Consider the following 21,440-nt stretch of genomic DNA (forward strand, 5'->3'; position numbering starts at 1 on the left):
GGGAAAATCTGAGCTTCACAGAGCGAGACTCATGTATCCTCACTAAGGGTCTGCTTCCCCTCGCAGAATGTGGTGTTATTCTTCTTCCCTGGTTCCACCTCTTTCTTCAATTCATCGTTTCTCAGTGGTTTATTTTTTTGTTTGTTTTCTGTACTGTAGAAGAGAGATCACTGCTGTCTTTTAGCTTGACTGTAATTAGGCACCAAGTTAATTGCAGCTCTTCCTGCTCTTTGCCTCTCCCTGGGTCTAGCAGACAGGATGTGGGAGCTCTTCCTCACTGATAAATGTTGGCACTCAATTTCATCTTTAGGGAAACGAGACTGTGGCAAACGGGGGGTTTGCAACATGGAAATGGTTATGCTTAAGTTCACAGTTACCCTCTCTAGAGCCTGGCCCTTTCCTGACCAGAAAGTTTCCTACTCCAGTTCTTTTGAGCCTTTCCTAAATATTGTTGGTGGGTTTGTGCAGGAATGTCAGTCAAAAGATATTTTTGTGAGACACTTTAAAGTTGGGATATTCTGAAAATTTTAAGTAAATAATTTTGGTTTGTCTGTTGGGGGAAGAGGCATTTGAAGACAGGCTTTAAATATGTGATCTCAAGACAATTATCCAGGTCATGTTGAACCAACCAGTGACTATCATATGGCAACGTCTTGGAAACTGTCGTCTCCTGTATATGAAAAGTTTCTTGTAATTTTTAATTCCTTGCAATGCATTGTAGATTTAATCCAGCCATTTAATGATGAATCCAGCAAGCTTGTGTGCTCTGCTGCTCACTTGATGTACACAGCAGTAGGTCACCTGGGGTTTCGGAATCACTCTGGGAGAAAGCTTGTCTTGTTCTGAGGGAAAAAATACAGCCAGGACTCAAGAGAATGTGATAGCTCCAAGATGAGTCTGAGAGGCAAGCAGGAGTACAGTTTTCAGTCACTGCTCAGAGAACTGGCCACTGTATTGCCTGGGATTTGTAAGCACTCGGTGTGTAAGTGAACAGGACTGTTCTTTGATTACATCTGAATGTTTGCAGGGTAGGCTTTGCTATACTGTAAATAGAGAAAGCATCATCTGTCATCTAGTTACAGCAGGGGGGTGCTGGAAAGTGGGTGCTCTGCAGTACCTGCCCTGACAGCTCTTCAGCTCTTTGTGCAAGCAGTCAGTGCCAGCGATGTGCAGAACTGCACAGGCAATGGTAAAGCCTGTGTGTGTGACAGTCAGCCATCTGTGCATCCTCATTCTCTCCTCTGTCCACTCAGGTGGGCCCACGTGACAAATACAGCTCAACTTCCTAACTAGGAGGTAGCAACTAAGTCTTCAGCTTCATTTTTTTTTTTTTCAGAGACTCTGCACAGCAGAGCCTGTTTTTTAGGGACTGTCCTTGACCTAGGTGTGTGCTCTTTAGATTCTGGGCATTATTTGGCTGATGTGACCTACAGAACAAGTCAGAAATCCTTGTAGTGGCAAAACCAGTAAGCTGTGATTATTCAAGATACCACTGGAAGACATTCAGGTCACTGTCTGAGGTTGCTGAGACTCAGGCAGAAAAGCTCATTAGGTACTATGTGCTCCAGCCCTGGTGGATTGTATTTAAATACAGCTGTGCCTCCATCTTTTCTACAGATGACCTGTTCTTCAGACCTGGTTTGTCACAGCTCATAAACTGGACTGTAGTGGCCCAGGCCTGCAATGTAACAGAAGAAATGTCCCTGAAGCTGCTTGAATTTGCTCTGCTATCAAGTTGTTACCCAATTGAATTTCTCCTATTTTCCTTGTTGGCATTGGAGCCTGTTTCAGCCCAGAGTTGTAAAGCAGCGTGAGATAAGCAGAGCTGGTTCCCACAGCAGGTTCCAGGGTGTTGAGAAGGGGATAGGGCAAGCTCTGCGGTGGCTGAGGCTCCCCTGCTCTCCATTTGATTACAGGTAACTTGTAAAACTCCTCTTGTGCTCTTGAGATAAAATTCTCAGAAACCCAAATCTTTGCCAGGAATTTGAGCCCAAGAGTCATTAAGAATCAACAAGACTTGGGGAACTTTTAATATTACCTGTCTTTTGCTGTCTTTTGCTTGCTGAGAGCTCCTATTGTTTATGTGTTTCCTCCAGAACACTTTGCTTGTGAACATCATTGATTGTTGCTTTCTAATTTTCTCTCCAAATACAAGAGAAAGGGGGAAGCCCGTATTTATCTGTTGTGTTGTACATCTCTCTTACCTGTGTACTGAAGAGGAAGTCCTTTGAGTACCAAAACCAACAAGATCACTTATCAAGTTGGGTGATGCCTCCTATTCTTTGTTCCTGCTTTCCCCCTCTGTTTCCCCGTGTTTTCAGATCCATCTCACATTAGTCAGTTGTGCCGTGGCTAGTTTAGAGAGATCCATGTGGTGGAACTGGGCTCCTAGAAAGGGTAAGGGACTGAGTTTTGCCTGCTTCTCTCTTAGCAGCAGGGTAACTTTGGACTTGTGTCCTGTCCAGTGTTGAACAGCAGTTTAAGAACCACATCTTTAAGGACACTACTACTTTGTCACATCTAATTGAAGTTACTGTGCAGTTCAAAAGAAAGAGACAGAGGGAGAATAACTGGCTGATTGCAGGATGGTTGCACAAACTGTTTCCTTAGAAAACCAAACAGAAAGCTGTTTCTTTTAAATATACTTTTTTGATGGATTGGTGAGCTAAATGGATCTCTTCAGTCACTGGTTCCTAAGCACATGCTGGTTCTAGCTTTCCCTCCTGCCTGAGCTTGAATGAACAGTCCTGTGCATGATATGTAAGTTGGGGGTACACAGTGGGTGCCTGTTGTGGTGGTACATGTCGCCTGCAAGATTACTTTCTACCCTTACGTTTTCTGCGCTTTTAAAATTTTGCCATGCAATGCATGGATATTTTCCTTGGCCCATGAGGATCCAGAAAAACACATCAGGAAGTTAAATGATCTTTTGCAGTTCCTTGGCATTTGCCATCCCTGGTTTTTCTTTGCTGTCAGACTGTGCTGTCACCTAGGTTAGGTCCGTGTGGCTTCTCTAAGGATCTTGACTAAACCGAACTTCAGTGTCTCATGTGCCATGGCCAGTAATCCTTGCTGTTTGCCTCTGCCGTGTGAGTAATGGGGCCACTATAAACTTGGGATAGTAAAGACTTTACTCATGTTGTAAATGCACATTTAATTTTGCTGCATGTTCATGAATGAAAATTGTATCACTCCTAGGCAGACCTACAGAAAAGCTGTTTTTCAGCTTCTGCAGTCCCTGTGTCCAGCAGTTTTTCCTGAGTACAATGTGGCACGTTCCTTCAGGTTTTTTTCAGTAAGGCTAGTTCCCAGGGGCCTGGATGAGCACAAACCTGTCCTTATAGTTCCTTATAGCTTCAGCAGTCCTTAATAGCTTCTCTCTTCCTCTCTTATTCACTGCCTTAGACTGAATGTTTTTGGGTAATCTCAGGTGTTTCAAGAAGCAATACCTAAGGCAATACATTTTATAGTCACTTAAAAGGAGTTTAACTTATCCCATTGTTTGCCTTTTTCACCCCTTTACACGAAGGAAGTGGTTTGCACTGCTTTCCCTTCTGAAGGGGATTCTTATGGACCTTGCCATGGTAAAGTTTGCTTTCATTTGGCACCAAATCCATGCAGACATCAGAATTAAATTTTTGTTGAATGCCTCTGTCAGAAGACACCAAATTGTGTTTATGGAGGATATGTAATTGCAGAATCCCACCTCTAGTGGGAATTACTGGCACAACTCTTCTGGTAGTGTAGTCAAGGATGATCCTGCCACCATTGAGGTCACCTTTCACATCTTTATTGAGCAGGGCAGACAGACTACTTTGGAAGGTATGAATGCTACAGTCTGTGAACCATGTGATGCAGGGGCTTGTCATGTTCTCATGACCTTGTGATTCAGCATCCTACTGGATATGAGATCAGTTTAGTTTGGCATCACCGTACTTGGCTGCTGGATAGCTTCAGTCTCACAGGATCCAGAGAAACATGCAGCCACTTGAAGCTTCCAGCATTTAGAAATGAACACGTTAAATGTAAGTGTGAATTTTCCCCCTTGCTTTCCACCTTTCCTGATGATTTAAAATAAAGAACAGAGCAACATGGTCTCTGCTACCACTGGAATGCTTCAGTGGCATTCAGCATCACTCCCTTCTGGAGTGATTGCTGCTCCAGAAGGTCTCATGTGACACTGGACTTAGCCTGTTCCTGGAGCTCTGTGGTACCAGGGAGCAGAACACTGTTCTGGCGCTGCTGGCAGGAATGACCTTCAGGAGTGAGCTCCATTCTGCATAGACCTGATAATGCAGATCTGCCCAGGATGACTTTATTTCCTGTTGCTGTCAACTGGCACAGTTGCACAGCTTTGCAAAGAGTCCATTCCCATACTGTTCTCATTTGAACTAAATCCAGATCTGTATTGCTCAGCCCTATGGTTGTGGTTTTGGCTCTACCTTCAGAGTCTTACTCTACGTTTACTTGTTGAAGCTGATCCTGGTTCATTATGAACCTAACAAAGTGAATCCTTGCAAAGAGTTAGGGGGAGAAAGATCTCAGTGTAAAGGCTTGGCGTTTCCAGGGTTGTGATTGTGATTAGTAATTGCTTTTGAAAGTTATTTACTTGGAGTGTCTTTGTGGAGATCGTATTCTGAACTGCAGATCTGTTAGGAGAGAGAGTGAGCTGCTGCTTTTGAGCACAGCTGTGTCATGGCTGGCCACAACAGAAGCAGGGATGGGAGGAAGCCAGCAGGGGATTTGGGGTGGGGGGTTGGTTTCTGCTACAGGATTCTATGCCCCCTTCTTGGGGCGCTGCTGGCCTCCTTCCTCTGGCATGCTGCAGGATAGGGTGCCTATTTAAACAGGCTTCCTTATAGAAGTTAGGCTAATAGACTGTTCTGGAATAAAAAAAAAAAAGAATCTTAAATAGAAGTATTATCTGTGTTTGATGCTCTTTAATAGATGTTTTTTCCTGCTGAGTGTAAATCTTCATGGGTCCGTCCTGGTAGCACTTCAGCAGCATTCACAAGCTAATGAGCTGCTAATTATCAGCCCAGCCCAGGCTAATTAGTTCTGTTAAGAGCGTATTAACCTAGGCAGAGCTCTGAGCTAAAGTAGCTTTGCTGCTTCTAGGACTTGAGCTGATGTGGTCAAAACTCTGACTTTAGGCTGCGTGTGCAGGCTCTGGGTACTGTGGTTTGCCCTGGCAGGTGAGAGGGCCGTTTTCCTTCTAGCACAAATGCCCAGTCTCCAGGTCCAAGGACTTGCAGACATTTGACAGATTACATCAGCTTAGATATCCCTGCAATGCACTTCCCTTGAGCGTGGCAGCACTGTGGATGGAGCTTCAAGAGGGAGAGGTCAGAAGGCAGCAGGCTTGGTGTGACAAGAAGTCAGCAATGAGACACCCTCTTGTTGCACAACAGGGAATTGAACCCCCTTCCTTCCTCCTCATAGGTGTAAGCTCAGATGGTCAATGCAGCTCTGCAATAGTTCTAGTCTTAAAGCTCCTTGCTGTTCTTAGGTTTTGCCTAGTGAGTCAACAGCTTGGAAGTATAGATCTGTGGACTTGCAACAGTGCAGGATATGGTATATTTTGTTTTGCTTGTAGGATGCATTGTCTTTTTGGGACTTAGGTTGCCACATGGTTTCACTTAGCTTCCCACTGATATTCTAAGAAAAACTATGTGCAGTGCTCTGCAGCACCCTCATAGAATTGATTTATTTGGCAAATATCACAGTTTTGTTCATGCAGACAGGTAGGCAAAGTAGTTGCTGTTAAATTCATCTTGGCCTCCTAAAATCGGTAGTGCAAGCAATCTAGGACAAAAGGCAAACTATTTGAGGCTAGTTGGCCTATTTTACTAGCACTTAATTTCCTAACTTTTTTTGGAACCCCAAGGGAAACTGTATGAAGCATTCCCTAGGTGGCTGCATTTGTGATGTTAGTCAGTACTGCCTCTCAATGCAGCTTTCTGAAGCTTGGTTAATAAATGGTATCACTTTGGTCTCCCGTCATCTGGTGCCCCATCCTGCTCTCTGCAGGTTCCAGTTCCAGAAGTGATTATACACAGAGTTCACACACAGTGAACCACAGAAACCACAAAGGGTTTCTTCATACGCAATAATGTTTGTGTCAGTTGAAAGAGGAAGTTAAATGAAGAGGACTGTGACTGTGAAAGGAGTGATGTGATTAAACATATTTATCTGAGAAAAGTTCCTTACTGACGTGATGTTTTGCTTTGCTTTACAGGTACTCTTCATCGCTATGAGTTTAATTTATAGAGGGGCCGTAGCCCACTTGATCAGTGCATGTTGGTCTTTCATCTGAAGACAGGTTGATTTGGTTACCTCCTACCACCACAGATTGTGGTTGGGGATCGCACTTGCCCCACCACCACTGAGTTAGTGGAGTGCCAAGGACAGATGTGAAGCAGCTCTTTGTCTCGATATTGATGTGGTATCCTCTTAACGCATCACAACACCTCGGGCCCACCGGCAGCACAGGATATGGAGGCTCTTGAAGTTGATGACATCAGCCCTGCCTTGGAAGTGACTGAAGACTTTTTCAATAGTTTCGATACTAAGCTTGAAAAGATTGTGCAGCCCTCTGAGGTGTATGGCGTGCAGGAGGTCCCTGAGCTGGTTGGGCACGAGGTGTTTGATCATATAACAGAGAGCAGGAATCTGAGAAATGTCGCCTCCTTAGCCAAAAGTAGCCTCATCTGGGATCACTGCAAAAATGGCCTCTTGGAAACCAAAGCTCAGACAGCATTTCCTGCCAAAGACCAGCACATGGTGCAGAGGGGAACAACTGCTGACAACCTTGCTTGGGCAGGGGAAGGAGAGACCACAGCTTTTAACATCTTCAGGATCTGCCAGCGGAGGAGAGACAGGCCTCGCTCAGTGAATGACATCCTGGTGCAGAATGAGGAAGCCTCCAGGTTCAAACCAGGACACAACAGGTCACGCTCTGATATCAGCCATGTGAACTGGGGAGTGGTCTTCACAGGCACGTCCCTGCAGCAGCCGCCTGCACCTGGTCAGGACAATAACTGCGCTCTGCTCTCTTACCTGGCATTAGCCAAGGGAGAGGACATCCAGGGAAACACAGGTTTGTGCCAGTGCTTTATTGTTTCTGTTGATATGAGCAGTTTCCTGTTTGTTTTTAAGATTTGTCTTAAAAGAGGAGCTCCATCTTAAAAAACACAAAACCCCCTAAAAGAAACCGTTAGGTAACGCTTAAAAGGAGAGAAATCAGTATGGCTCTGTTGTCTTTGATGTGGCTCTGTCTTTTTGCCTGCCTAAGGATCGTTTTTTAAACTAATCTTGACTTCTGTTCCTGTCATGCTATGAAAAACTAAGCTTGTTTGACTTTTTTCTTCTATTTTATTCAGTTTGCCTGAGGAAAATGATTTACTGTTATGTATTTCCGATCATTTTTTACCTGGTTTTCCCAAACTAAAAAACATTTTGAATGCTAAAGCTGTTGGGAGAATGGCAAATCCAAACAAGAGCAGTTTTCATAAAGTTAAAGAGAGGCTATTAAAAAGAGGGCATACAGAGCTTTATTGTGAGGCCTGAAATCTCTGCTCTCTTTCTTCAGGAAATGATGATTGTTCAGTCCATAAACAATTAACAGCAACTCAAGCACGCGATTTGTGGTTGTCAATATTAAGGTGTCCCTGCCAGCTTTGTGTGGGGTAGGGAAGGGTTGTTATCAGATTGAGGCAGGTCTCCAGTGAGCTGTATAAAGCAGTGTTTCAGCAAGTGATATTTTTTCCTTTTCCTCTCAAGCACTGCACTGAAAGAGGGTGTGCTCAGAGCTTCGGAAACACTCACCCAGTGTTTCCATCTCCACGAGTTATTTTGTAGATGCCAGAAGTGGACTGGGCACTTATGGAGAAGAAAAGCAGCTACTGCCACAAAGATTTTTACAATCTAAATAAAGGCAGGGCTTAACAAAGGAATTTAAAACTCAAAGGGCTGTGAAATTGTACGTGTATGCGTATGGTGGAATGACTGCAGTTATGAATAGGTGACCTGTTTAGGGTTAAAACAAGCTTTTTTTGTTAGGTTTTGCAGATAAATCAGCTGTTTTGGAGCATGAACAGCAGGTGCCTTAAATGTTTGTGTTTGGGGAGATGTGTGCGTATATAAGTGTACATACATACACAAACATGTAGGTTATTGTGTTGTATTTTGACATAGTTGCTGTATCCCAAAGAAGGGTGCTCTTATTTGACAAAGGCAAGTAAACCTGCTGTTATTTTTGTTTAGAGAGATATACTCCTTCTTGTACAGTGGGGTCTCTGTTCTGTGTCCTTTCCATTGGAGAACAGAAAAGCACCCAGAAGTCTGGAGACAGAGCTCTTAGTTTTCATCAGCTGTATCTTGGGCATCTCATGGGTTTAACTTAACATGTAACACCTTTATATGCTCATAGAAACTCCATTAAAATCTAGCTATTAAAGGTCATACATGCCCCTGAGAGTGTTTTAAGCTTAATATTTTTGGCCCAATTTCCCCATGCGGCCCTCAGAAAAAGAGGGGGGTTCTGTTACTTATACTGGTTGTAGTAAGAAGTACCTGGGTCATTCTGTATTTAAAGACCTGTTCATGTACTTAATCAGTGAGAGATGTTTCAAACTGCCATTGGATCCCCAGCCTGCAAGAAGCAACTCACCAATCCATCTGGTGCTGAGCAGAGAAGAATTTCATTCTAATATCTATTCTAAACCAACTCTCTTTCAGTTTGAATCCATTCCCTCTTGTCCTGTCACTCCAGGCTCTTGTACATAGTCCTTCTCCGACTTAGCTTGTCTCCCTTCAGGTACTGAAAGGTTGCATTTAGGTCACCCCGAAGCCTTTTGTTTTCCAGTCTGAACAATCCCAATTCTCTTAGCTTTTCCTCATAGGAGAGGTGCTCTATCCCTCTAATCATCTTGGTGTCCTCCTCTGGACTCGCTGCAACAGGTCGATGTCCTTCCTTGCTGAGGACCCCAGAGCTGGACACAGAGGGGCAGAATCCCCTCCCGTGACCTGCTGCCCACTCTGCTTTTGATGCAGCCCAGGACACAATTTGCTTTCTGGGCTTCAAGTGCATGTTGCCGGCTCATGTCCAACCTCTGATCCATCAGAACCCCCAAGTGCTTCTCTGCAGGACTCTGGATCTGTTCATCCCCCGGCCTGTATCCCAACCCAGGTGTGGCACCTTGCACTTGGTCTTGTTAAACCACATGAGAATCCTATGGGCCCACTTCTCAGGTTTGTCACTGCTTGCTGTGTGGCCTTTCTGCATGGGATGGTTGAAGGCAGGGATACCTCCTTTGAGGAAGGAGAGCTTCTGTGCTCTGAGGATACACTGTTTTAACCTGTTTCCTTTACCTGTTCAGCTCCTGTGCAGGTTTTACAAGGTAACCACGCTATTTCTTCTCTCTGTGTTTACAAGAGAGGCTGCCATAAAGTTTGCTGCTACTGTGAGCTGAGTTGAAAAGAGAAACACAAAAGAAGGTAGGTTTTGCAGATATGTGTGTCTGCAACTGGTAATTATTCTCCAGAATAGATCAAAAAATGTATTTTGAAGTAGGCTAAAATCTGCTGCATTTATTGAAGGGATCATAGTCACTGCAGTCTGTGGACATATCCCTTTCCAGGGCTTTAATCTGAATTAAATAATGCTGTGAGAAACTGAGAGCGGCTTCAGCCAGTCCTGTCAGTCCTCACTGCAGTAAAGGACTTCCCTCTGGAGCCTGCAGAGGTCTCCCAGTCCTCCAAGGCTGTCCTAGTTGCCGCATACATTTACTCTTCACTTTTTTTTCCCTTGCTTTTTTATAGAATCATAGAGTCATTTAGAGTGGAAGAGACCTCTAAGATCATCAAGTCCAGGATATCATCTTGTACTCAGAGTTTGTGCAGGGGATATTATGAGAGGCTTGGGCCCCTCTTCATACAGATCTTTTACATATTACATACTTTCCTAGTGTGTTTGTGTAGAGGTAAGACGTCTAAATCTGTATTTGTGAGCAGTGCATCACTGATTCACAGGGAACTGGGGGTGATCCTTGAGTTCTGAGGAGTCATTTTACAGTGCTGCTTTCTCCTTCTCTGGCAACCACACAAGACTTTATGAGGCTTTGTTTGTTTACCAGATATCCTCACCTTCAAGCAGAAGTGGTGGCTGGTGCTCACTCTGTGCCTGTGACATTGGTTCACGTAGTATTTAGTGACACAAATGAGTGTGATGAGCAGGTTTGTGGTGCTGGGTCACAGAGCAGCAGACAGTTGCCACTGTTGTTGTCCAGCTCAGGGAGGAGCTGCAAAGACATCTGACTGGAAAGGGGCGATGTGGCAGGTACAGGATCTGCTGCACAGGTGGAGGCAGCCAGAGATCCTGACTGATGTGACATACCAGAGGTGTGACATGCAACCTTAAATGCATCCCCTGTCATGATGACTGGGTAAAGCCTAGCTCCTAATCCATCTACCAGGGAAGTTTCTGAAGCCTAATTGTTTTGGTCATTTTGCAAAACACCCCTGTAGCACTGTCCTTTGTCTGCAGTAGGTAAGAAGATACACAGCCAGGGCAGAAAAATAGGCCATTAATTGTCACTGGGATGGCAGAACATTATAGGACTGTGGTGTTATGCAGAAGATAATGGTGCTGCCATCTGAGAGGCAGATGTGCAGAAAGAACACTTCTGCACCTTCCCCTCTGGAGAGCTGTAAGCCTCAAACCACTTGGAAATAATCCCAGAGGTACCGAGCCTGTTGGAGAAGTGGTGTTCCCCCCCCCTGTGGCCAATTTATTTTCAACATTAAAAAGTAGTCAAGAAAGGGTGGCTGTACTGCAGAGATTTGGGACCTTTCAAGATTCAAAGAGGCAAAAATGTTGTTTAAAATAGAGTGCGAGTTGGACGCCCTTCACTACAGGGGTCCATAAGTGCCAGTGACTGTCTGTGCATCCAGCAAGAGACAGTCCCTTCTCCCAGGAGATTGCAGCTTAAATACACCACACAGTAAGGATAAGGGGTGAGCAGGGACAAAGATAGGTGAGTGCTTTGCCCAAGATCGAATGGGAGTGTAGTTCAGCTCATCTGCTGGATGGTACTTCCCCACTAACCCCCCTGGATAAATTGGGGTGGGCATCACTTCACAGAATCACAGAGTATGCTAAATTGGAAGGGACCCACAAGGATCTTCTAGTCCAGCACTTAGGTCCGCTCAGGACTGTCCCCAAGAGTCACACCATGTGCCTGAGAGCATTGTCCAAACACTTCTTGAACTCTGTCAGGCTTGATGCTGTGACCACTGCCCTGGGGAGCCTGTTCCAGTGCCCAACCACCTCTGGGGGAAGAACCTTTTTCTAATATCTGATCTAAGCCTCTCCTGGCACAACTTCAGGCCATTCCCTCAAGGTCCTGTCACTGATCACCACAGGGAAGAGATCAGTGCCTGCCCCTTGTCTTGTGACAGCTGCCCCCCCTGCAGTTGTAACTGCAATGAGGTCTCCCCTCAGTCTCCTCCAGGCTGAGCAGACCAAGTGCCCTCAGCCACTCCTCATGCAGCTTCCCCTCAAGGCCCTGCACCATCTTCATTGCCTTCCTTTGGACACTTTCTGAGAGCTTAACTGCAGGCTCACTCCTGATTGCTCCTTGGGCTTGGGCACCCTCCAAGCTGGAAGGGCCATGGGGGCTGGCAGAGAGCAGCAGCAGCTGGGCTGGACAGCAGCCTCAAGTGCAGGGAAATGTGACCTACTCCACTCGCTTGCCTAGGAGGCTGTGGGAGTGTGCAGAGTGATGGAGAGGGAGTGTGGTGGGAGGCAATGGGAGAGGTTCCTATACAGTGGATAAATTCACAATGCAGGAGGATTACAGTAAACAGCACTGATGAGTTAGGTTGTCAAGCTGTTCTGGTTAGAGGGTTTATTCTTTACGGAGATTTTTGCTCGGGAGTTACGACACTCCATAAAGCTAATGAACAGAGTTTTCATCTCCTGGGGCAGTGCTGATTGCTTCCAGTGATGTTGTGATGACTTTCATAACTGAATTTTCAGGTTAGTTGCTATAATTCCCTTAGTGGTGTCAGCTGACTTCCCTAATGTGAACTGACCCTGTTTTTGTAGCTTTGACAGTCACTTTATACTATCTTCCTTCTTTTTAAAGCTGAATTGAGTGATTTATAAAAAAATCAGCAAACCCATCTTCATTTTATGTTCTCACTTCTTTTGCAAGTGCTGCTGTTTCATGTATCTCCTACCTGATAGTAGGTAACCACCTCTTTCAACTCATTATACTTCTGTCTCTGCCAGAGTTCAGTTCTTCTGGGTTGGTCTTGCACTTTGAATGCAGCCTCCTTCTCCACTGCCCCCCTGGCACAGGCACTGTGTCAGTATGCACAGGGTGCTAGTGCTCTGCTCAGCAAGCACTACACAAGTGTTCAACTTACTGCCCAGGAGCAAAAAGGATTGGATGAAATGGTGGGGCAGCAGGTATCCTATAGACTGCATCAGAGCTCCTCTTATGTTTTTCATAAAATGCCACACGTGAAGGGCAAGACATAAAGAGTATTTTGTTTGGGTTCTTTATCCACCTGTTAAGGGAATTTAGTCAGTAAGAAGCTTATTTTCGGTGAACAGCTAAACCAACCTCTCTGGCAATACATAAATATAAAATTAAGAGTTTTTGCAAGTTCAACATTTTCAGAGCAGGTTTTGCTTTCTTTAAGCCTAGGGAAGATGAAAAAGGTGGGGAACGATGCCATTACTTTATATAGATTGATGCAAATCACTACCTGGTTATAAATCCCACTGCTGTAGTAGTCTCTTGAAAAGAGGTGGCATTGAGAGAAGATGCCAGATTTGGCTCCAGAACAGCCATCTGCTGGAAATCTGTGGCTAAATGTCAGTGTCATTATTTCAGGACCAAGTGGAATCGTATAAACATGCCTGAAAGATACATATCTGCAGAGCCAAGTGGGAAAATAGGTGGGAAGAAAAGACTGTTTTTCAAGTAGGAAGATAGTGGACAGCATAGATCTGAGTCATACTGGCTGAGGCACAGTTTGTTCCTGATCTAGCAAACCCCACCAAAGAGGTGACTAGGCCAACCCAATTGGAGAGCATTCTGGGTCCCCAGGTGTCTGCTAAGTTTTGTGAAAATCAGAGGGGGAGACTACTGATGAAGACTCTGTAACTTATGCCCATCACTCACTAAGCATTAGAGAATTCAGAGAGGAGTGCCACCTCAAGAGACAAACTCCCCAGAAACTAGCCATCTCTACTGCTGCTCTTTGCCAAGTTACTTTGTCTAGCTGTCATCAGAAATGCTTTGGTGGTGGAAAACAGGACAAGTTTTCCTGCCTTGCCAACAGAGATGCAAGTACAGTCAGTTGTTCAGGAGCAAATATCTTCTGGACTTGCTGAGACAACATTTGGGCTCCCTCTCCAATGGTGCAGGTTGCACCAGCTGCCCTGAGTGTGGAGAGGGGTAGGTGTGTTGTAGTGTGGGGTTCCTAGCCGGGAGTAGTGCGCAGTTCCCAGGGGGGAGGAGACGTGCTGAGGAAATTACTGCTCTGTCCCCAGCTGCTGAGTCTCTCTGTTTTCCTCTGCCTTCTTCCCCCTCTTCCCTTGAAATGATAACTCCAAATGGCTCAGGCATGGGCCATTTTCTGTGATTATTTGCCTTTTTTTACTCTTCCTCAATTTACTCTCCTTGTCTCTGTAAGGAGGAAAAGAGATGTAGTTGGAAGGTGGCTGGAGAAATGGTACCATTTGCTCTCTGAGCGGAAAGGTATTATCTGGCACACAGCAAGTCGAGGAGGTAAAGGTGTGTGGATATGTGTAGCATATGGATTCAACCTGTCTCTGCCAGCATCTATTGCCCTGGCCTAAACAATATGAGGCATTTGAATGTTAATCAAGTTGGCTGCTGGTTCTGTCCCAGTTAGAGCAAGAGCCATTGGAGCCAGTTCATGGGAGCTTGAAGGGAAGGAGTGGGGCGAAGGATGGAGAGGGGAGTGCTTCTGTGAAAGGCAGGGAGAGATAGCCTTTCTCTAACTCAACAAAAGACAAGCAAACCTGTGTGCAGATGAAGGAGGGGTGGCTGGGGGAAGGTTACGAGTTGTCTTATTATGGAGAAGCTTGAACTGTCATCTGTACTTGATGGAAGCGAGAGAGATTGCAGTTGGAGCTGCAGAAGCGCTGCCTCCCTGATTGGATTAATAGAAAGGGAAGATGACTCTAGAATGGCTGCCCATTATCTGCACTACAAAGGGATTAGTGTGGGTTTCAGAGAAATTAATGGCTTTTGAGTTAGCGCAGAAATACTAATGAATGTCAGGGCCAGAGATGTACGGTGAACAAAATTGGTTCTCCTTTAGTGTGTGCATGTGCATGTGTATCTATCCATTTGGGCTATCAAAGTGTGCTTTTTCTCTACCATTCTGAGTTATAGATTAGGCTTTCAGTTTTCATATTTAGCTGAAATACTCTCGAGTAGTTTATTGGTTTGCAAGGTATAGTTATACTCACCTTTTTAGACCTAGTGCCAAAGTAGCAATTTTTCAAATTGTTGTTGTGGTTTTAGCCACATCTGCGGGAAATCTTTGTAGATGGAGTGCTTTGAGCATGGTGCTAAAAGCAGGCTCCCTTCTGAGTATATGGGTGAGAGGGGAAGCTGAGGCTGAGCTGGCAAGGCAAAACCTAAATGCATCCTACTAGTTTGTGTGGATGGGAGGTAGCATCCTTCCCCCATTTTTTAACCCACATGAGGTTTGCTCACATCAAGTATATCAAACAATTAATGTTTATATACTTTATATACTTTAATGTATGTTCAGTAAGTTTAATTGAAACTTGTGTACTTAATCCTTATAAATGCTTAAAGCTGGTTTTCAATGAAGAACTACCAAAAGCTTTTACACTGCTGCTGTTCTGAATCCTCCGCCTGCCCATGGACAAAACTCACGATAAACTATAGCAATACATTCCGGCAAGGGTGGGAGTATCTCCTTAGAATGAAAATTGCAGTGCAAGTTCTGCTTTCTCACCAGTTGGTGTCAGAAACCAATGGACAGTAACTAGGTCCTTCAAATGCTCATAGTCCCTGACTCTGCCTGTGCCCTGGAGAGTAAACAGATATATCCATTAGCCCGCGGTGGTGAGAGCAGCTTGGCCAGCAATCTTGGCCATAGTAGTTGGGAAGCCCAATATAGATGGGGGTGTGGTAGTTTCTACGTAGTCTTGGGTTTGGCTCTTTGTTTCCAAGCTTCATCAGGTCTAGATGCTTCTCTTCTCTTAGCTGTATTGAGGACATCCTTGGTGTACTCTGAGGTTATTGTGTCTAAAGCTTGTTAGAGAGTAGCCTGTTAACAATAGTGTAACTGGTTAAGCTGAGATGCTGAAAACTTATGCCTCCAGCTGTCTGCCCTGTCCCTCTTGCAGAAGCTGTCAGCCCCAGGGCAAAAACCCCGAGTGAAACAGCTCCTGTATCCCATGGTTTGTAATTTTGTGTGTTAAGGTCAATTGATGCTGATTTTGTTGTGACCTAATTATGCTGGGCAGTGGATGAGGAGCTGTTTCCAGGTTGCTACCTTTCTCTTGTGTCTGGAATAGCAGTCTCCAAGGGAGATGGACAACAGGAAGCAGAAACCTCTACTTGTATCTCTAATTCTGCCACTGTTTGTAAGTCAGGACCCATCATAGTACACACAGTACACTTACTGGAAAGGTGAAGTAGAACTCAGATAGGAGCAAGAATGTGTTCCTCAAGCCTGGGTTGTTTTGGGGTGCCAAGTGTTATAGTTCATATGACAGCGTAACAATGAATGCCACTGAATTTACACAGGGACAGTAAAAAATTGTATAGGACCATGTCCAGCCCAAGGTGAATATGATGTTTGTATCTGTGGTGGTTGATGGTGCAAATCAGATTGGAACAAATTTTTCATGGAAACCTTTTTTTAAAACTCAGACATGCTTTAAATAAGTCCTTTTAAATTTGTATCACTTTACGAGTCGCCTGGAGTGACTTTGGGTATCGCTGGTTTACTGGGAACGAAGAAAATTTCCTTTGACTTTGCCTTGGGCTGGGTTTGTGAAAGGATCTGCTCCAAAGCACCTGAAATGTTGAGATGCTCAGGTGTATGTGTTTGGGTCTGTCTGGGCAGCCTCTTATTTTTCATTTTTGGTCCTTCCTGCTGCTTCTGAACCTGATTCTCATAAATCAGCAAAGCTTCTCAGGAGTAAACAGAGCTGTGTGAAATGTTCTGGTCCCGGGTCATGCTGAAATGTGGTAACAAACTGCTGTGTTGGGCACAGTTCTCCATTCCCTGTGACCTGGGTCAGTCCTGGTGCCAGGTGTTGTACCCAGGTGCTGGCAGTGGGGTTGTTCCAGGTGGTTCCAGCAGCCCCACCACAGGGCACGGCTGTGCCCGTCAGCCACAGGTGGGGCCTCTCTGGCTGTGTGCATCTCAGAAAGAGCAAAGCACTGCACAGCGGGGTGAGGAGCAGTTGAGGGTCAGAGGAGAAGGTGCTGCAGCCCCTGGGGAGACCATTGTGGAGCAGGATCTCCCTGCGGCCTCATGTGGGACCCCATGCTGGAGAATGTGAAGATATCCTGAAGGAGCTGTGGCCATGGAGATGGAGAGCTTGTGCAGGAGCAGGTTTAACATGAAGGACTGCAGCTACCACACCTGGAGAGAACCCATGCTAGGGCAGGGGAAAGGTGTCAGGGAGCAGCAGAGAGGAGCTGACCAGATACTGCTATTCCCCTTCTCCCTATGCTGGCTGAAACAGGTGGGGAGGCAGAGGAGGTATGCGTGAAAATATGAGGTTGAGCCTGGGAAGTAGCGGGAAGAGAGGGTAGAGTTTTTTAGTTTATGTGTGTTTCTCACCATCAAAATCTATTTTAGCTGGCAATAGATTACTTGATAGTCTTGTCCACTTCTGGATTAGGTTCTGGGAGACTTGCAGTGGTTTGCTGCTGTGTTACTATTCTCCTGGATAATCTCAGGAAAATGGCTTTGTTTCTCTGTCCTTGTGTTTCTCTATTCCCTTTTTGTAGAGTGTTTTGGTACCTCGGGGAAAACAGTGTGCTGTATTGTCACTGGCTCAAATGTAGAGTTAGTGCTTGTGTTTGATGATTATAACCTATTAAATGAAGGCTGAATCTGTGATCCTATCCTCAGATATGCCCTATATGGGTAGGAAAGGTGTATAAGCCAGAATGATGTCACAATTTGAGACAATTAAAAAAATAATTAATGATAATGTTCTCATTTTGTTTCCTCCAGAACACAAGCCAGTGTTCCCAAATCTTCTGAAGAAGGGATACTTAGAAGTTAGAAGAGACAATGACAGCTACTGGCAAACCTGTTACGCTGAGCTCTCCCCGTACAAACTGTACCTGTATTGCTTGGACAGCAGTGGCAACCAGACTCTTCCCACCGTGTACCCACTCATGCGTTTTCAAAGGGTCACTGTTACTGGTGGCATTGAAACCAAGGTGGTAGACACTGTCCTGTCAGACAGCTCACAGCTCCAGCTGAAGGCAGAGTCCTCGTGGGAGACACTGGACTGGGGACAGAAACTCTGGGAAGCAGTGCGTGCTTCTGTACCTGCTTTCACGAGACAGCAGGAGAAACTGGAGAATGTGCCAAAGCCTGAAAATAACAGTGACCTTTCTCAAACCAATGGATTACTAGAGAAGCCTATGGAGCTCTTCCTGTCCATGAACTTGACTGAAAACAATAAAGAGTATCAAAATATTCTCAAATCAGGGACTCTTTACAGGTTAACTGTCCAGAATAACTGGAAGGCATTTACTTTTGTCTTGAACAGGTCTTATCTCATGGCATTCCAACCCGGTAGGCTTGATGAAGATCCTCTGCTGAGCTACAATGTCGATGTGTGCCTGTCGGTGCAGACAGATACTCAGGATGACTGTGACTCTTGCTTTCAGGTCATTTTCCCCCAAGACGTCCTGCGCCTGCGTGCAGAGACGCGTCAGAGGGCCCAGGAGTGGATGGAGGCATTGAAAGCAGCAGCCAATGCTACTAGAAGTTTAACTCAGAACCCACAGGTCACACTTAGGAACAAACCTGGAGATCGGCCCTTTGGAAGTGACCTCAGGAAGAGCAAGCGCCAGTCTGTGACCACCAGCTTCCTCAGCATCCTGACCACACTGTCTCTAGAGAGAGGGCTCACAGTGCAGAGCTTCAAGTGTGCAGGTAAGCAACCAGGCTGCAGCATCTCCACCTACGCCCCTTCTGCAGGAAAAGAAAATCACTTGGAAGAGCATTTATAAGTTCTAGCAACACACAGGTCTTCCCTGCCTCTCATTGTGGCCAGTTAGCCTTTCTTTGCTCTCTGTAAAATGTGGATAAAAACCTATGGGATATTCAGAGGTTCATCTGCTTTTGATGACTAATGCTGAAAAATTAGATGCTGCACATAAAGCACTACATGGACCAGGGTTGGTTTACAGGGTGGCTGAGCTGTTTTCTTGATTCAGGACACTGTAAAGGTGGTCCAGAATCACTGTAAATTTGTCCTAGGCAAAATCATGATTTTATCCAGTTTGGGATGAAGTGAAAATAGAGAGGGCCTGTGAGAATGCAGTTCATTGTCATTTTACTTTAGCAAGGGCACCTGTGTGGAGGACATTTGGGCACCTTATACCTAAACTATAGTTTTTGACTTGCTTTAGTTACACTCACTCCAAAATTGTCACCTCTATCAGGAACAGCTCTTTTGCAGGGTTTTTCTCTTGTGGTATGAGAGCTGTGAGGGTCCTGCCTCCTCCCCACTCTTCTCTGGGGTGGAGGTCTCCTGTTGTTCTGGAACCACACATGATTCTGGGGATGTCTATGTGGGCCCAGGACCTGCTGGCTGTGTCCCAGATGTACTGGACTGCCCTCAGAACTGGCTGTGGGTGCAGCTGGGTTCGTCCCTCTGGTAGTCCCCTGCAGGTCATGTTCCTGTTCATCTCTCCACAGTGCATGGCACCCACCTGGCAGCCAGAGCATCGTGAAGGTTGGCTTCATTGCAGTTATTGATTTGGTCACAGTATTTGGGCTTCTGCCTGAATTCGGGTCTGTTCTTGACCACATTTGCATGACTTCGTGTCAGTTTTTTCTAGGAGTATTTATGTGCCAAACTACTGCTGAAACTGAAGGTGCCTGGGTCCTGTGGTTACCCTTGATTATCTGAACATTACTGGGCAATGGTCATGTCTTAACTTTAAGGGTAGTTGAGAGAGTGAAAACTGCAGGGAGACTCAGGGAATGACTCGAATAAGTATCCCCGAGATAGGTCCACCCAGTGTGTTACCCAAAAGATAGCCTTGTGAAACCCAAAAAGACAGAAGAATAAACAGCCTTATTTTAAGATAGTTTCCCAGGTGACAATAAACCTGTATTCCTTTCTCTTAGTTTCTTTTAATTCAAAGCTCAGTAGAGGAAAACTTTTTAAATTTTGCTTCGTTCTCTGACTGAGGTCCAGGAGAGTTTCAAGTGAACATTTTTGCACCGTTCCGGCATGGGCTGCTGTTTAACCCGAGGGGCCTGCTGTTGGTAATTACAGCTTGCAGGCACTGAGAGCAGTTTTCCCCAGGGCTGCTGGGAGGGGTAAGCTTGGATAAAGATGAGGAGGGGGGAGGAAGAAAAGTTTTGCTGTGAATTCTTCAGCCATTTAGTGCAAATTCCTGTAATTACCGTCTTTGTGTCCTGTCCCAATAGCACATAATACAGCAGAAGCCTTTCCTAATTGAGACCTTACAGGAGGTACAAATCCCTCCTTTGTTCAGCCTGACAAATTAGTGCCAGAAAGTGGCAAGGTCCGAGTGGGAATCAAAGGCAAGCAACACAAAGATGGAACTTAAGGCTACAGTAATAACCCTCTCTAGTCCTGCAGGGGTGGGAGGGAAGGAAAAGTAATGACCAATGAAAAATGAAGGGGTTTTTTGTTATAAATTCCCTTGACATGACAGCACCTCAGGGCTGCTTTATTTATTTAGGAAAAGTGATTAAATAGTAATACAACAGGGCAGACCATTGTCTCTCGAGCTACCCCCCTTCCTACAGACCCCTGCTGCCTTGGCTAATTGATTGACAATGAACCTCTGATAAAGAAGGTTGCTAGAAGGACCTGATGGGGACAGGCTTTTTTTAATTTATTTTTTCTTTGCAGTCTTTGTGGGGTTCCCCTCCTGGATTTTTTTTTCTGTTTGAAATGCTCTCTGCATCCCCCTTTCCTTTTCTCCCTCAGTAAAAGCTTTTCAGGGAATTGCTCCCAGACAAACAGCTGACAAGCAGGTAGAGAAGAATGTGAATGTCTGTGCCTCGCTATTGACAAGTTTATCTTGGAGCCTGACTAGCACTTTTCAACTTGTGATATAAGCCAGGGCGGTGGTGTCAGATGTAGTCATGGGGCAGGGGGGACAAACTGTTGATAAACTGGAGTCAGAAGGGCAGCTTGAAAAAAGTTTTCTTTTGCTCGATCAGCAGATACAAAAGCTTTTCCCCACGTTTCTAACTCTTTGTCTTACTGCAGAGGGCAGGGCATTATATCTCAAAAAATGAACGAATAGGCCACTGATTAACAGTGGAGAGGCCATTTTTTATAAATACTTTTACCTTTGCAGCCATTACTTATATTTTTGGCGTGGAACGCTGGAGGACATTTTGAAATGTGCCATAAACTTTTGGGACTTTGATGGCAGCATCCTTTGTCCTTTGCACGTTCATATAACTTCAGGCTTGATCTTGCAGTGTTCCTGTGGGAAGTGTTTGGGGCTCTGAGCGAGAGTAGCAGCTGAGAGCATTAATCTGCTCAGGTGAGATTTCGAAGGGACCTACCCCTCATCTTCAAATGGATGTGAAGTGACAGCCCAGTGCAACATGCAGCTCATGCATGTTCTGCTCTAGCTCACGCCATTAGTTTGAAACCAGCCCCTACTGCAGTAAAAGTAAATTTACTTTTTCCCCTCAATGAAAAGAAAGTATTTTCCTAGCTTGTGAAGCCAGCAAGTGTGATTTAAAAAAAAAAAAAAATAGCCAAAATAGCCAGGTACAATATTGACTTTGTTCAACTTCTCAGAAAGCCATATAGTTGAAACTTCTCAAATACAGATAGTTGAGAAACATGCTTGAATCTAGCAAATACTTTGTGAACTGTCATCACACCCACTTATTTGTAACATGTCACTGAAATAAAAATAGTAGGGGACAAATCTTAGAGAATGTATCATGATAATGAAATACCATAAAGTCCTTTGGAAGGCTGTCAGCACTGTTGTCATGTTTTCAGTCCCAAATAACAATTGTTCTCACCTGTCCAGGGCTTTTAGGATGGTGTTTTTTCCAAGTGCTGTATTTGTTTTGTGCTTGGTTTCATTTCAATTGATCTCTTTGTTCCAACGCTTTAGCAGCTTTTTGCCTTCCCTGTATTTGAGACC

At 45.0% G+C, this 21,440-nt stretch overlaps 1 protein-coding gene across 3 annotated transcripts in view; it reads left to right on the plus strand.

The window, feature by feature from the left end:
- The window catches only part of PLEKHM3 (pleckstrin homology domain containing M3), an 86,654-nt gene that overhangs the window by 8,855 nt on the left and 56,359 nt on the right, over positions 1 to 21,440 (plus strand). For all 3 annotated transcript variants that reach the window (XM_027880145.1, XM_027880146.1, XM_027880147.1), the window contains 2 exons: positions 6,239 to 7,099; positions 17,278 to 18,213. In XM_027880145.1, the coding sequence (XP_027735946.1) occupies positions 6,496 to 7,099; positions 17,278 to 18,213 (1,540 nt within the window). In that variant the 5' untranslated portion in view covers positions 6,239 to 6,495. The remainder of the gene's footprint in view (positions 1 to 6,238; positions 7,100 to 17,277; positions 18,214 to 21,440) is intronic.

The sequence above is a fragment of the Empidonax traillii genome, unplaced genomic scaffold, assembly GCF_003031625.1.
Source record: "Empidonax traillii isolate 1590-97213 ecotype Southwest subspecies unplaced genomic scaffold, ASM303162v1 scaffold65:size4453928, whole genome shotgun sequence".
Classification (NCBI taxonomy): Eukaryota; Metazoa; Chordata; class Aves; order Passeriformes; family Tyrannidae; genus Empidonax; species Empidonax traillii.